General features: G+C 41.2%; 1 protein-coding gene across 4 annotated transcripts in view; it reads right to left on the bottom strand.

Moving 5' to 3' along the window:
- Window positions 1-14,949, bottom strand: part of MAD1L1 (mitotic arrest deficient 1 like 1) — a 376,614-nt gene that overhangs the window by 173,675 nt on the left and 187,990 nt on the right. For 3 of the 4 annotated variants that reach the window (XM_026859179.1, XM_026859180.1, XM_026859178.1), the window contains exon 13: window positions 14,694-14,750. The exons of the other annotated variant lie outside the window; for it this stretch is intronic. In XM_026859179.1, the coding sequence (XP_026714980.1) occupies window positions 14,694-14,750 (57 nt within the window). The remainder of the gene's footprint in view (window positions 1-14,693; window positions 14,751-14,949) is intronic. 4 annotated transcript variants of the gene reach the window in all.

The following is a 14,949-nucleotide window of genomic DNA, read 5'->3' on the forward strand; positions in this document are numbered from 1 at the left end:
ATCCTTCAGCTCTCTTTTATGTTGATCTGCCTCTTTTAACTAGCATCAAGAGCAGAGATAGAACATTGTCCTGAAATACAGCACTGCATCTCTTACCCTGAAAACTGCACAAGAGGAACCTAAGTGCCTACAACTTCCGCAGGAGCTTCAGGGTTAATATCACCCAGGATCAGACCCCCAGCAATACATCCACAGTACAGAACACATTAGCAACTTGGGAAAAAAAACAAACTTTTTTTTTTTTAAGTTATCCAAGGTTTTTATGACACTAGAAAAGGCAGAATGAGTCATGTCAGAGTCCATGACTTGTGAATAAAAACACATAAACAGGTACTTAACATTTTCACTATGTGATGTTCTCTTCCCAGAATATACCAGAGCCTCTTGCTCTCAACCTAAAATGATCCCGTTTATCCTGAACCTTTTCTACTCTCTTTCACTTTGTAAGCATGAATTTCAGTACAGCTTTATTGCTCTCAATAGAAAGTGATCGGGACACATTTGGTATATAGAGTAATTTTAGAATGTCCGCTTCCATAAATATGCAAATACTCCAAAATATTAAATAAAAATACTTCTTCCAAAACAAGTACTGTAATCATTATTTACAAACTGAGAAAGAGAGGAAGGAAGAACATGGATGGATTTTTGTCTACTGTTGAATTAAATGAAACACTGTTCTTCCTTCAGCCTTACTTTTAAACCTGCCTGGACAGGATTTCAAGATGGTGGTTCTCCTCCAAGTGTTAATGACATAGCAAACACCCACAGCAGTGTAAGAAATATGTTCCTTGCTGGTTCTCCCTTCTGTAGGAATTATTTAAAGCCATATGAGATGACAGGAGAAACATAAAATTCTAAGTTCCTCTCCTGACACCTAGAAGAAAACAAAGCTTTACTTCAGAGAGCTGATTTTCTTGGTATATTTCTGGCATTTGTCATTTCCGACCCATATTTGTTCCCTCCAAAACAAGCACTCTGAGCCCCCGCAATGCCACGGGCCTGCTGTTCCTCCCACTTGATTTCAGCGGGCTTCAGTGTTGATGAAGCCAAGCCTTTCCTACTGACCACTACTGTCCACACCCATCCTCAAAATCAGACTTATCACAGGACTTAAACTCCGAAATCAAATCAGTCCCCCTTGAAAACTACATTTATGAACTTCTGAAAATTTTAACACTGTTCAAAATAATGACCAAATCTCTGTTCAGGTGCCTCATTTTAGGAAGTAAAGGACTCAAAATCTAAAGTATTTCAACTCACTGCTAAAGTTAGGATTTGCATGTTGAAAAAAAGGGGCTGGTTTATTCGCCCACATCATGTACACGTATTTCACAGAACACATGCTGGAGACATACAGTTATTATTTGAATAATGAGTGCATTTTAGTGAGGGGCTGATACAGCAATCTTATCCTGATGAAGTGTGTCTGCACGTCATTCAGCATTCTTGGAACTGTAAAAAGCAGGAAATGCTGAATCCATTATAAATGTCTAAAGGTTTATTTAACAATGGGCTGATGCAACATCCTTTGAAAGGCCTTCCTCAGCAAAAGAGCTGATTTTAAAAGGCAGAGATAAATAGGAACTGAATTGCACAGAGCCAGCATGGAAAGGTGAATTGAGAGGTTGTGTTTGACTATAAGTCTCAACACAATTCAAGAAGCTATTTAAATACATAAATATTTAAATGTATGAAAACCAAGCAGACTCGGAAAAGAAGACTGTACACTAAAATAGACAAGAACAGAGAAATGGGACCCTGAGTATGACCCATATGCTGAGGTTTGAAAACAGACAAACTACTGTTCCCCAGGAGCTTGATATACCAGTTATTCTAGTGATGCTATTTGTGCTTCTCTTCAAAGGATGTAGCAGTCACTAAGGATCTTATTTGCCTCTTCTCCCACAGAGCAGCACGCCAAGCTTGGTGACCTCCTGTTGTCTACAAGCTTATAAATCTGGTGTCAGGACAGAAATGAAACACACATGAACACCAGTGAGTTTAATTTGGGTGTCCAGCGATACTACAAGGTAGTAAGACACCATGCTGAGCGCTTCCATACATCATTCTGTTCAGCAAAAGAAGTATCACCTCTTCTGTATGCCCAGCCCACTGACATTCTGAAGGGCTGCTCCCCTAGAACATCTGCAGAGAAGCACACATGGGGAGAACTAAGCCACACCAGATTTCTTAGTGAACTTCACTATTCCTCAAACAAATAGGACAATACTTGCAAAACAAAATATTACTTGCCATTTAGAAACAGGTTAAGCAGCCCAGGATTAGTTGGTACATTTTCTTGGGGAAATTAATCCTTGATGCTATGTGAACCTAAAGCAATAAAGCCAAAGGATATCACATATTCAATAAAAAGTGGTTTAGAACTACCTAATTTTCCACTGGAAAAAAAAAAAAAAAAAAAAAAAAAAAAAAAAAAAAAAAAAAAGTTTTTTTTTTTCTTTAAAGAAAAGGCTAGTTGGATCAGAGTTGCCATTCTCTATGGGTTACCCAATCTGTAACAAACTGGGTGTGCTTTTATCACTGAGAAAACAGGGCTAGAAGCAACCTTCCAGCAAACAGCTTCCTAAAAACGTACACATGCATATATACTCTTGTAGATACACACAAACTGGGAAATGGACATATGCTGACTTCTGCTTCTCTCCAGTGTAGTCTGGATTGTGGCTTTTCTCCTCCTGTTGCAGTAAAAAGAGAGCAATTTTTCAAGTTTATACCGAATGTCATTCTATTTCATTTCCAAATATAATCTCCCAGAGAGAAGGTTCGCTTGCCCTATTTCCAATCTCTGAAGTTAATACACAAATTTATATTCCTTTCTCCCACTCGCTCTCCTAAATTAAGAGGCGTAATTACTAGGAACGCTTGCTACAAACGAATAAAGTGCCAAGGGAGAAGGAGCTGTCACTGCTGGACGTCTGCAGCAGCCACCCTCCTCTCTCTCCCATCCCCAGAGGATCCTGCTTATGAGGCAGTTTCTATCTTTCCTATTAGCAGGGGTAGCTCACACACAGGAGCAGACACCAACCCCTCACTTTCCATGCAGGACAATCATAAGAAACAAAATTACAAAATTAACTTCAGCCTGTCAAGAAGCCACCGGTGCTTGCAAGGATGATTCCTCCCAGATTCACCATTTGCCTCTCCCCAGTTCTGCTGACCTCTCAGGCAATGTCAGGTTTCCTTAATGACAGCGGAGAAACAGATCTTCAATCTAAAAGTTCAGCCCCGGTCTCATCCCTCTCCCCCTTCCCCATCTCCAGCACCCTCTCAAAAGGAAGATTGATTATAATAATCAGACTAGCTCTGACACAGCATTTGCATTTTCAAAGCACAGCACAGTCATTAACAAATTCATCTACCCCAAGGGAGCCCTAATGAGCTTTCCCCTCTCTCCCCTCCAATTCCCAATCTGCAGGCAGCCCACAGCTTCTCTTCAAACACCTCCCCTCTACACTGTGCTGCACAAGCCCAACTTGGTGCAACTCCAGACAAGCTCAGTGAGCCAAATTCAGTGCCACTGCAAAGGAATACTGTGTTCAGTTGTGGTCCCCACTACACAAAAAAGGTGTGGACAGGCTGGAGAGGGTCCAGAGAAGGACCCCAAAGATGATCAAAGGACTGGGAAGCCTGCCATGCAAGGAAAGGCTGAGAGAATTGGGTTTGTTCAGCCTTGAGAAAAGCAGGTTTAGGGGAGACCTTATCACCATGAAGAAAATGGAGACTCCCTTTTTACAGAGTCTGAAGGCAACCAGCACAGACTCCATGTCAACAGCGAGTCAGTCATCACGTGGGTACCAACTTAGGATGCTTTTGACAGTTTTGTCTTCTCGATCTTAGCTTTCCACTTGATGCTGTATTTATTTCTTTCTGGTACTCTGGGATGGGTCTAAGATGTGACTGGACATTTCAGCAGGATGGAAGCTGGCTCAGAGCTCAAGATGAACAAAACTAGAAAGTTCACAGGGAAGAAAACCAACTATCCTGTGCAAGAGACCCACCAAGCAAGGGAACTGGAGATGTTAATTTAAACCCATGAGTTTACTAAACTATAATTATTTATTCCAACTCACTCCCAGAAGAAGGAGCAGACAAGAATTCTCTTCCTCTGAGCCCGGCTGCAGCCCTGCCCTGTCCACACTTCCAGGCGCTGCTATGAAACCTTGCCACCAGCGCACATCAGCAAAAATCCCTGACAGCTCCACATCCAAAAACCTCTCTTTGCTATAACAGCTCATTCTGAAGAAGGATCACCTAATTTCCATGTTCATTCAGCTCAGACCCTCTCTGCTGTTATCTGCCTCACTCCACCACTTTTACCAGCATGTAGATGACTGTTTCCTTTAATTACTACCGAAGGCTCCTCCCACCAGGGAGAGAAAAACAGCTGGTGTCCACAAGAAGGAAACTCCGGAGTAATTATCCTTAAATGGCTGACACTTCCTACCCACTGCTCCTGGTTAGAACAGCAAAACACAAAATAACAGTCTCTGTAGGGAGCCTGTCAAGGTGTTGGACTGAATGTGCTGCAACCCCGTCCAGTGTGGCCATGGCACTGGCACAATGGAGTTGTCTGCTCTCAGGGAGAGCATCACACAGGCCACTTCTTTCACTCAGGAGTAGGCACTTTTGCTAGAAGCAAGCCTTCTAGCAGCTGTAATTCACAGGCAAGGCAACAAATAAATCGGCAAAGGTGTCATCCTTCCTCTGTACAAAGTCTGAATACAGTTTGTTTCCTGAAAATATACCCTCGAGGAGTTTCTGGAGGATTCAGTCAACAATTCTCATTAAATTGTAGTTTGTAATCCCACCTCTCACCCCCTCCATCAGTTTTCTTGTTGAAAAATCATCACATAATAAATGTGATCACATAATAAATGAGAATCTATGCATTCTACTAACCACCTAGGAAGATCAAAGAGGAAAGGAAAGAGGAATCTAACATCCGTTTTTGTTGCTTCATCTCCTAACTGAAAAATACAGTGGAATCAATCTCTACTTAATACTGTACGAGAGTAAAGGAGCCTTCACTTGAGTGCTAGACTTGAAAATTGAACTTAATCCTCTTGCTCCGACTCACATGGAACAACCCACAGCCTGTACTTCAACATGCTTTTAAGAACAGCACTCTTGCTCGCACTGCATCTCCAGCCCAGTTTTGCAGTTCGCTACAGCTGGGAGAACTGTTTTCTGGCACATCTCAGCAGAGAGGGAGAGGGTGAGCAGGGGCCAGCAGCTTCATACTCAAGGTGCTTTTTGAACTCCTAGAGATGGGAAATATGAGGATGGGGCAAGGGATCCAACTATGGGACATTAACAGCTCTCTTGCCAGAGCATCTCAGCTGCCTTCAAGGAAGTGGCAGACACTTGAAGGAGTCTTGTTCCCAAAACCCTTCCCCAAAGAACAGGCTAAAATGGGCAGATTTAAGGTTTTCTAGCTAAATAACCCATCCTGGGGCCCTCCTGTGACAACAAGCAGTGGGCTTTTAATGCATAAGAAACGGGAACTCTCTCTCCTTGTGCCAAAAAGCAAAGGTTACAGGGCCCTGCCAAGACTGCTCTGCCCATTTTAGCCTCTCAGGATTATGCCTGTGGTCTCCTTCAGTGGCTAGCGAGCAATCACAAAACAAAAAGCATTTCCCTCTCAAATACCATATGTTCAGTTCTGGTGCCAAAGCAGAAACCTGGCATTTTAACCTTTGGTGAACAACTTCTTGCTGCCACCAGCAGTAAAGTCTGAGGTCCAGCTTGGAGAGGAAGGAAGGTGTAATAGATGTGCAGTGGATGACATTAGCACTGAATACAGCATCAACAGGACAGGCCCTGGCAGGAGCTCGATTTTATACAGCGAGTCTTTAGAGGTTAATGAAATATTCATAAATAAGTTAAAATTCTCCTGACAAGCTAGATTCTGTAATACAACAAAGAGTTGTCAGCCTCAATTAAGCGATTCCAAAGAGGCAGGACACTGCCATTCATTATTTACCATGAGGTCATAGGAAAAATTCTGCTCTATGATCTTCTTGTCTCTGTGGCTAAATTAGGTTTTACAGCTTCTGCTGGAGGACTCTGCTGCCCTAACAGAGCAGCTCAGAGAGACCCCAGTCTGCCACCACTACTACCCATCCCCAGCATTTGTCATCCAAAGGTAAAAAACACTGGAAACAGGCTCTTCTAAGGGCACCGAGACACAAAAAGACTGAAAGCAAAACAAGTAATGTAGTAAGCTGATTAGGCTGTCAGTGCAAGGACTAAGTCTTGAAACTTCATGTTTTTTAAGCCTTTATCTCCCTTTTTGTACACACAAAGTCAGCCCTGGGCAAGAACAAAAGTATCCAGCAACCATTGATCTGCAGGCACATCCACTGAACATGCCCTCAATGCTCCCCCTAGATCCCATAGCTAGAGATCTTGTCATCCTTGTTCATGCTCAGAATAAACTGTGCCTATAGAATTGACTTGCTCAGATCAGATCTCCCAGGACAGTCCTCTTCTGACACAGGTACAACTTCCCAGGACTGTGAAAGCAGGAGGAAACTGGCCTCCATCCTTGTTATAAGCAAGCTGGAGATTAATGATTACTTTGTCCCATCCTAACATGACTGTTCAATAGACTAAGTCTTCCTTTCCCTCCCTGGACATGCACTGGAAGCACATGTTCTTTCTACAGCTTCTCCAAACTGCCTTTTAGGCAAGGCAGAAAAAAGGAGCAGAAATTACTGAACCCTACAGGTATCTGGGACCTCTCATTTTCCACTGCCTCTCAAAGAGCTGATCAGAGCAGAGAACCCCTGCACCCTCCAGGAAATTTTAGTTCAACTAAATTGAACTACACAAGTCTGAGGTACTCATAAATTTCTTACAGACTCTGTGAGGATGGAAGCAGCCTGGAAAAGAACAATACTTGCATATGTATTAATTACTTCAAGCCACCTCAAGGCTGTGGCTACTATAATAAGGCCTCTGATAATATCCCTATCCCACTCATTTTATTTTTACCAACTAACCCGGTGTAACTCAGTTTTTACGGTGACAACAGCAACACTGACAACAGGACCACTCTAACTGCAGCACAGCAGTGTCATCTGCACAGGAGAATGATGCACATTTCTTCTCTGCTCAGTAGCTGAAGAGAAAGAAGCCCTACCCCCTTCTCTCTCCCTAGTCATTGTTCCAGTTTTAATCCTGCAACACAAAGCTGAGAGCACGTTATCAACTCTCAGTCTTTCTCCAAGTTGAAAACTGGAGCAGTCACTATCATCCTTTTTACCAAAAAGCAACCCCTTGAGTTTGTCAGTATAGCTTGGGTTTTATGGGTACACCTGTAGTATGGAGGCCTCTCCAAATGATGGACTGAGAATTAGACCATTGTCTGTGCATCCCACCTGAGCTGGAATTGCTGTTTGGGTCAGACTTTTCCTGCAGTCTGGTAGTACCTGTCCCCCAGGGAGCCCAAAGGGAAGAGCAGCAGTAAGACAGTCTCCACTTTAGGCAGCTACATTTCTTCCTTCTGGAAGTCCTAACCCCATGTCAGCTCTTATTGCCTTCGATGAGAAAATGAAAACAGTCCTGTTGAAACTGAACGGTACTGCTGAGTTCCATAAAACTTTCACGTTAATGGATCCAACAGCAGGTTCATTTGTGTAATGGGACTTTTAAACAGACCGTTTATTTCTTTTTAATTTGAAGGGAATGTACTATTTGATCCCATGCGCATGGCTAGATTTTTAAAACAGAGATAGACTACAAGAATTGACTCACTGTCTCCTTCTAACCTAATTAAAATAGCATTGAGATATTAACATGCAGAAGTGTAATGTACTGATCACCTCTCCAGTCTATAGGCAGTTTGTCAGCTCTCGTCTACCAAGATCCCAAAGCTTCCACCACACTCTCTGATCTGCCCGCAGCCACATGCAATAGATGCTTCTGACGTTGCCACAGTTTTATCTGTTGAATGTGAATTTTCCAAGAGGGAATGTGCAGCAGATGCAACACAACCAACTGAGGCCAATCATCATTCCCTGTGCTAAAAGACAGGGGGCTGGGGGGGAAAATCCTGTCTCTGTTCCTCAGAGCTCACTATATTCCTACACCACAGGGAACAGCAAGGACTAATTTTAATGTACTTGTTTACAAGCACTGTGAGAATGCTCTCTCCTAGGAAAAGAACAGAAGAGTAACTCTTGAGTACTCCCATCTCTCAGTTCCAGGGTCTACTTCCACCTGGAGAACCAAAGCTCTACAATAAAAAATTAGGGAGAAGAGTTGAAACAGGCCATCAATGACTCTTCCACACTCACTGCCCTCCTCCTAACAAATCACATTTCTAAATTAACAGGACCACACAATAAAGTGAAGAATAATACAAACACTGTGAAGTATATACAGAACAAACAAGCAACAAAAAGCTCTGCTGAAGTAAAACTACCTCACAGTGAAAAAGATGTCTCAGACATTGATCATGAAAACATATCTGAAACAAACAAAATTCACTGAAGATCTTGGGTCAAAAAATATAAATGCACAAACACAGTTACTGATAGCACAAAGCAGACAATTACTGATAGCACAAAGCAGAAAGACTTTATCATAGAGAAGCATAAATAGATCAGAAAGAGGCATCTACGTGAAAACTGAAGGAACAGCTGCAGAATTAAAATATAATAGTGCAAGTCCCACAGCAGCTAGAACCTCTCCTACAAACTGAGTCTTCATCAGTCAGATACTAGAGAGGAGGACAAAGAGCTGGATGGATAAATCAATCACGGGGTGAACAAGAGTGCCACATGGCAGTGGAAATGGGTGATGCGATTCTGTAATGGAAAAGCTGAGCTTTATCCAGGACAGAGGTACCTGCCTGTACTAGATGTAGAAGATGCTTCTGTAGAAGCTACTGCTGAAACATCAGCTGGAATGATTGACCACTCTGATTACTTATCTTTTAAAGGAGACACAGAAAAACAGGAAGAGATTGAAACAAAGCTGCAGGATTCATGAGGAGACTAAAGAGCCTGTTTTAAGGGGACGCTGAAAGAGCTTGATTTGTTTAACCTAGACAAATGAAATGCTGGGAGAGAACAATTGTTCTCTATAAAAATATCACAGCATAAATATGAGGGAGGAAGAACAGTCACTGTAGTTTAAGGAGAACATTAACACAAGGAGAAAAAAAAGGATATTAACTGCACATATATTTTCAGTTGGAATTGGGACGATTTCAGCTATCAGAGCAGTGTTTCAATGATAGCAATGGTATGAACAACCAAAGTAGTTTCAAGACAAGCTTGATAAATTTATGAACTGAGGTATATATTGAAATTGCCTCAGTTACCAAAGGACTGGACTTTATGATCTAAAAGTCCTCTTCCAGTCTTCTGTTACTGTATCATTTCATTCTGGTTCAGCCTCTTTTGCTGTCTATAACTAGATTCATGTTTTTCAATTTGATCTGAGAACTGGGTATTTCCCTAAAATTGCCTTCCTAAAACTATTGCTGTTTTCATGCTGCCACTCTGCTGATAGCCACGCTACTCATCTGTCTTGGGTTTGCTAGTCTCACATAAGGCGTTAGGATAAAATCTGTCAAACGGTAAGGAGATTTGCTGTCGCCTTGCTAAATCAATTCAGAAATTATGAAATACACTTTTAATAGATGGAGATGTCTGCACTGGTTGGTCATCTTCTCCCCGCTCCCAATCTGTTGGTTCTATGTATGTCCCAGCAAAGCATTTATATTTATAACTATTGTGGTTCAGTACTCTAATTACACATTTAATTGCCATTCCATTGTAAAGAATACAGAAAATTTACATTTCCACTAATGAACACCACTTCTGCTCTATTTGTGGTCCATTGTATTTCTTTATGTTGAATAACTCTTAAACAAGAATTAAATGAACTATATTGTCAAGTTGCTCAGGGCAGGTTTTTCTATACTAAAGTTCACTTCTTTCATATTATCGTTGTTATCACCTGTACAGGAAAATGGAAAAGAATTTTTATCCTTGCCAGGTATTTCTCAAGTGTCAAAAGTTACACTTCTTAAAAGTCTGGAGGTCTGATGCAACCACTAGAAAGTAAAGTCTTTCGATAATAATGCACATGGTTTATGAACTGGGTGAGTCTCTTGTCGTTTATGTACTGATGCCTGTCGCAATTTTCCTAAACTCTGCAATTTTTCCATGTTGCCTTCCAGTTAACAGTTAGTTCCCAACTACATCACATGCAGTGTTCTCTGAGTTTATTTCTTTCATGTATTTTCCTTTCTGTCTTCATTACTTTTCCTGATAACTATCAGTGTAGGTAGTCACTGGCATTTAAGTTGCTACTAAACATTATGGTTTCATCAGACTGAACACATGATTTGGCACCTTAACTATTCCTCACCTGCTGTCCTTAATTAAAGGTCTGTTCTTTCCAGAGAGTTAACCAACACTTTTACTCAAGGCAGGGGGCATTCATTATTTTCATTTTAAGGCGTCTTTCTTCTGTAAGGACACTCAATTTACGCCATTCATTCTGTGATGGCTACATTCTTGGACTTCAAATCTTCTTTACCTCCCACCCTGCTAAGCAATTCTTCTAAGTCTTATATCCATCCTTTTTAATCTGCTGGAGGTTGAAACATAATTTGTCCAATGAGCAGTCTATAGATTTCAGAGCCCACATGGGCCAAGCTGTCTTTTGAAGATGAAAGCCAAAAGATACTCAGAGCACCTCAGGGCAATCAAAATACAGGTGATACTTTTTTAATACCAAGCTGACTTCCCTCTGGGATTAATGATGAAGAAAAAAAATCTTGACATGAATGCCCCTTGCTACAGAACCAGATTGAAAGAAAGAGTAAGATCAGGGATCACGGCCATTGCTTGGATGGCAATCTTGAGCCAAACCATTTCCTCCTGTCTGTAAAGGGATATGAAAAAGGCAAATGAAAATTAGAAAAACTAACGCATTTTCTGCCTCCCTCCCTCAGGGAAGGAAAGAAAAATAATATAACAAACAAGAAGGGATTTTTCACAAACAATATTTTGGTGTGAGTGAAGCTAGCTCTCAGCCAGTAGAGCTAACATACCATAAGAAGTAAGATCCTGGGACCACAAAACAGGGAGACATATGTGTGAACTTTATGAGCAAACTCCTGGCACATCCTGGAGATAAAGATATTGGAGCACTAGCCTCCATAAAGAAAACTTCCAGTGCTGATAAAATTGTCAGAAAAGTCCACATACATACACAAAAATTGCAGGAGAGTGTGCTTAGGCACCAAAAAAAACAAACCAGAACAACAACAAAAAACATTCAGCAAACAAAAGAAACACAAACCCCATAAATCTGTGGGGCAGCTAAGTCATCTGAGCCTTATCAGATTGGTGACTCTGTTATGTACCACCTCTCAGAAGACTGGGCAAGCATTGTTCCCTTACAATAGGAACACACTCAAGCTGTGAATAAAGAAAAATAAATAAGTGAAGGGTTAGAGGGAGAGAAAAATCAAAGTTTCATTTAATTACACAGCACAATGATAAGGGTAATTTTTCTTAAATCAGAAAATAAATTCTAGGTTCAAGTTCCCTGAAGGATATAAAATATTAGAGGATTTTTTATGGTTGTAATCTCAAACTCATTTCTCTAGCCACTACTGGCCGTGTCTAATTAGGGCAAAGTATGTTAATGATACAGCAGCACAGCCCAGAGACGTCTTCAGTTGCAATATTAATTGCATTTAGGGAAAGAAGCATGAATTGTGCTTATACAAGCTAATTAGTATGGGTTTGCTAATTAATACTGGAAAGTCAAACTGCCTTTGTCTTGTCAACTGCAATTAGCTGAAGATGTTTAAATTTATTTTCTTTTCTTTTTTTTTTTTCTTCCAGTAGTAAACCCGCTTTAGCTGAGAAGCATTGAAATCACGCACTGGAGTACTGAATGGCAGTTAGAGCAGCAAGTCCATCCCACATTCCACTAGCATGACCTTGTGCCCTGGTCTAGTGCAGCATCCCCTGCACCACACACCACCTTCCATCTCATATTGTCTCCATGGACACAATTACCTGAACCAGGGCCTTCTCCTCCCAAGGACACAGAGCATGCAGATACTGTCTTACTGAGGCCACAATCCTATCAGATTTATCTCGCAAGTATTTTACTTTTAAATATTGCTATGTAAAGAATGAATTATTTACCAGGGCATGTAAGACGCTTCCCCTCATATACAAGAAACCCCATCAAACTCATCAGTGAGATGCAATTCGCTAGTTCATTAGCTCCCAGAGCACATCACTTCTTTCCCGTGCTCTGGGGAGGGTGGCAAAACCATTAGCACTCTTGAAGGTGGCAGTAAAGATGTCACCTCTACAGAGGTCTGTCCCAGAAGCAGCCCAAAGACCCATCAGACTGTATGATAGCACCTGACAGGTGTTTATTCCATTTCACTTAGGGCCATAAGTCTGTTTGCAGGATGGCTGATGAAAAGCAATATCCACATCTGTCAGCACCCAGAGCAGGATGAGCTCTTCTGCATCCCCCCCCCCCAGCTGCAGAGGCTTAACATCAAACAAGCAGTGGATCACGGGTGAAAAAGAGGGAGGAGGATGAAAAGGAAGGCGAGATGCCAGGAATCCAAATCAGGCAAACAACTGCTGAAGTGTCAACTTTAAGAGAGTCTGAAAATAAGGCCATCCAGGTGAGCCCCTGGATCTGGAGAGGAGGGAGAAGAAAACCCCAACATACAAAGAACATTTTGTTGGATGGCAGGGAGGAGAGCGGGGCTGATGGTACAAGTGCTGGCGTCCTCGGGCAGGCAGGTAACGGAAGAGCCCCACCCAACGGGGACAGACCTCTGCCACCCCAAGCACTGTAGGAGACAAGAAGTGACACATCTGTCCCTACCAGGGAGATTTTACCTGGGGGTCGAGGAGAACCATCTACCACCAGTGAAAAAATGGAACTATACTGTCATGTTTCTCCTCAAAAGGGAAGAAGAGGAAAAACAATCTCTCCTCCTCGGGATGAAGCAATTTACTTACATGTACTGAACAAAATTCAAAACACTGAATAAAGCCAACACCTCATAATCCATCATCTAAAGCACCACAGAATACAGCCTATCCATGTGAGATGGAGGTAAGCCTTATTGGAAGATCACAAGACCTCCAGTTTTCTGCTGAGTAACCCTTGGGAATAGGCACTGAACACTGACTGCTGCTTTATCCTCTGCTGATGGATGATGCACAACACCAATTAATGCTTTAACGTTGGAAGTTCCATTTTCTTCAGCAGTGTGCTAGCCTGTTCAATATAACAAACTTTTGAAGCCAAACAACTAACTCAAAACCTAGGCTTAACAAGCCAAAAAGAAAAACCTTGAAATGTTTAAAAAATTTACACATCAAAACATTTAAAACAACAGCAAATGTATCCTCTAATAGATCTGGTGAGCACAATGCAAATTTGATGGTATAGAATTTAAAACTATAACAAGGCAGCATGTAATTAAATCAGATGGTAAATAGGATTAATTCAGTTTTCTTTGGAAATATCACTTCTGACCTATGTCATGAAGAAAGCAGCTGAGCATACAAAATATTTGCCCACAATGTAAGACCATACCAGAACTGGAATCAATTAACACCCTCATTATAGAAAATCTGATGTTGAAACAGCAAAGAGTACAAATTAAAAAAAAAAAAAAAGAAAAGAAACCAGCAGACGTATGGCAACCTATTAATAGTAGATCTAGACATACTAGTTCTGCCCTTCAGTGTCCTAGTAGAGATAAGCAGAAGTCTAAAAAGACGAGTGATGGCACTGTAGTTTATGATTTCGGTTTTAGAACAAAACTCTGTTTAGCACCTACTTACTAGCCAGTGATTCATACCCATTTTTTCATTAGTAACGAAATTAATTCAGTGTAAAACACATCTACAGAACAAATGTCTACATCTTGGATACTACTCGGGTTCTTCTTGTGACTAGAAAAAGTTGCAGGAATCCCACAACTTGCCCATTAGCAAAAACATCGGTTCACAAAACAGCTTAATGGCGGACACCTCATTTATTCCTGAGTATGAAGAATCATACATAATAGTCATGAAACTGCACATAAACCTCCCTACTGTCTGGTTTTGTGGCCTCTATTATTTTTGGTCCCTGAGGGAACAAACCCATCAGGTTGAACACTTTATGGAAGTGTTATGGAAGGTGTCCCTGCCCATGGCTGGGGGCTTGAAACTAGATGATCCTTAAGGTCCCTTTCAACCCAAAACATTCTACAATTCAATAAAACACTAGTTTGTTGTAATTCTGTCTCATCTCATTTGCTTGTCCTTTGCAAACTTGAGACTTAATCAAAGGTCCTCAAAGAAAGTAGTTAACTCAGTATGAAATTAAATCCTTGTTTCTAAAGTAGAGCTGCTAACAAAGGGAAAGGAAATTGCCAAAAAAAAAGGAAGACAGACCATTAGATCTCATCCAGCACTTGTTCCAGGTGAGCACCAAGACAGTCTGTGCCAAGACTAGAGACTAGCAAAAACAATACAAACTTTTACAATGCTTATTTGCTACTCATTTCTGGATATTTGAAACTGATCCACTGTTTAAATGAACTGAACTCTGCATATGTTACTGCTCTGTAAAACAATTTAAAAAAAGAAAATATGAACACTTACCATCTCTGCTCTTTGCTTATGATTTCCCACTTCTTCCAGAACTTGAGACAGCTGAGCCTTCAAGACAAAAAGGTAGAAAATGAAGTCACAGGATCATCTAGGTTGGAAAAGACCTTGAAGATCACCTATTAACCTAACACTGACAGTTCTCAACTACACCATATCCTTAAGTTTGGGACATATTTTTTGATGTTTAATAGGACTGCATTGTTCCCTTCCAACCAAACAAAGCCACCCCAGGCAAGATGATCTTCAC

The sequence above is a fragment of the Athene cunicularia genome (assembly GCF_003259725.1).
Source record: "Athene cunicularia isolate RWA chromosome 14 unlocalized genomic scaffold, athCun1 chr14_part1, whole genome shotgun sequence".
NCBI lineage: Eukaryota > Metazoa > Chordata > Aves > Strigiformes > Strigidae > Athene > Athene cunicularia.